This window comes from Corvus brachyrhynchos, unplaced genomic scaffold (assembly GCF_000691975.1).
Source record: "Corvus brachyrhynchos isolate BGI_N302 unplaced genomic scaffold, ASM69197v1 scaffold544, whole genome shotgun sequence".
Lineage (NCBI taxonomy): Eukaryota > Metazoa > Chordata > Aves > Passeriformes > Corvidae > Corvus > Corvus brachyrhynchos.
This window is the reverse complement of record NW_008238325.1, coordinates 3,101,247-3,101,766: the sequence shown is the minus strand read 5'-3', so window position 1 is coordinate 3,101,766 and position 520 is coordinate 3,101,247. Positions and strand designations below refer to the sequence as shown.

The window sequence follows — 520 nt, the reverse complement described above, 5'->3', positions numbered from 1 at the left end:
GGTGGGGGCGAGGGTGGGGGCGGCCGTGGTCCCCCCCTGCTGCCCCGCTGCCCTGCCCGTCGGCCCCCCATGCATGCCTAGTCTTGTTACCGTTGTACACGGCATCCGGTGATTTGTTTTTATTTGTTTTTTCTCACCTCCCCAAATGCACTGCTGCCCCCATGACGCACCTCTGCTTGCTGTTTATGTTAATGCGCTTGACCCCACTGGCCATTGCCATCATGTGCTCGCTGCCTGCTAATTAAGACTCAGTCGGCTGTCAAATCACTGAAGCGACCCCTCGAGGCAACCTTTGACCTGGTACTATGACCTTTCACCTTTTAGCTTGGCATGTAGCTGTATCGTAGAGTCGAGTTTGGGGTTAATGTGTAGAAATGGAACATCCCGGTTTCCCTCCCCATGTCCCCGGCAAAGGGCGTGTGGGCGGCCAGGCCAGGCTGGGTGCCCTCCCTGCAGCCCCCGCCGCCCCCGCGCCCGCCGGCCCCTTCCCGTCCCGGCCCCTCCTCTCACCCTCCCCCCC

At 61.3% G+C, this 520-nt stretch overlaps 1 protein-coding gene across 9 annotated transcripts in view; it reads left to right on the top strand.

Annotated features, from left to right (window-relative positions):
* Positions 1-520, top strand: part of MBNL1 (muscleblind like splicing regulator 1) — an 80,682-nt gene that overhangs the window by 66,035 nt on the left and 14,127 nt on the right. For 6 of the 9 annotated variants that reach the window (XM_017734386.1, XM_017734383.1, XM_008633754.2 and 3 more), the window contains exon 5: positions 247-300. The exons of the other annotated variants lie outside the window; for them this stretch is intronic. In XM_017734386.1, the coding sequence (XP_017589875.1) occupies positions 247-300 (54 nt within the window). The remainder of the gene's footprint in view (positions 1-246; positions 301-520) is intronic. 9 annotated transcript variants of the gene reach the window in all.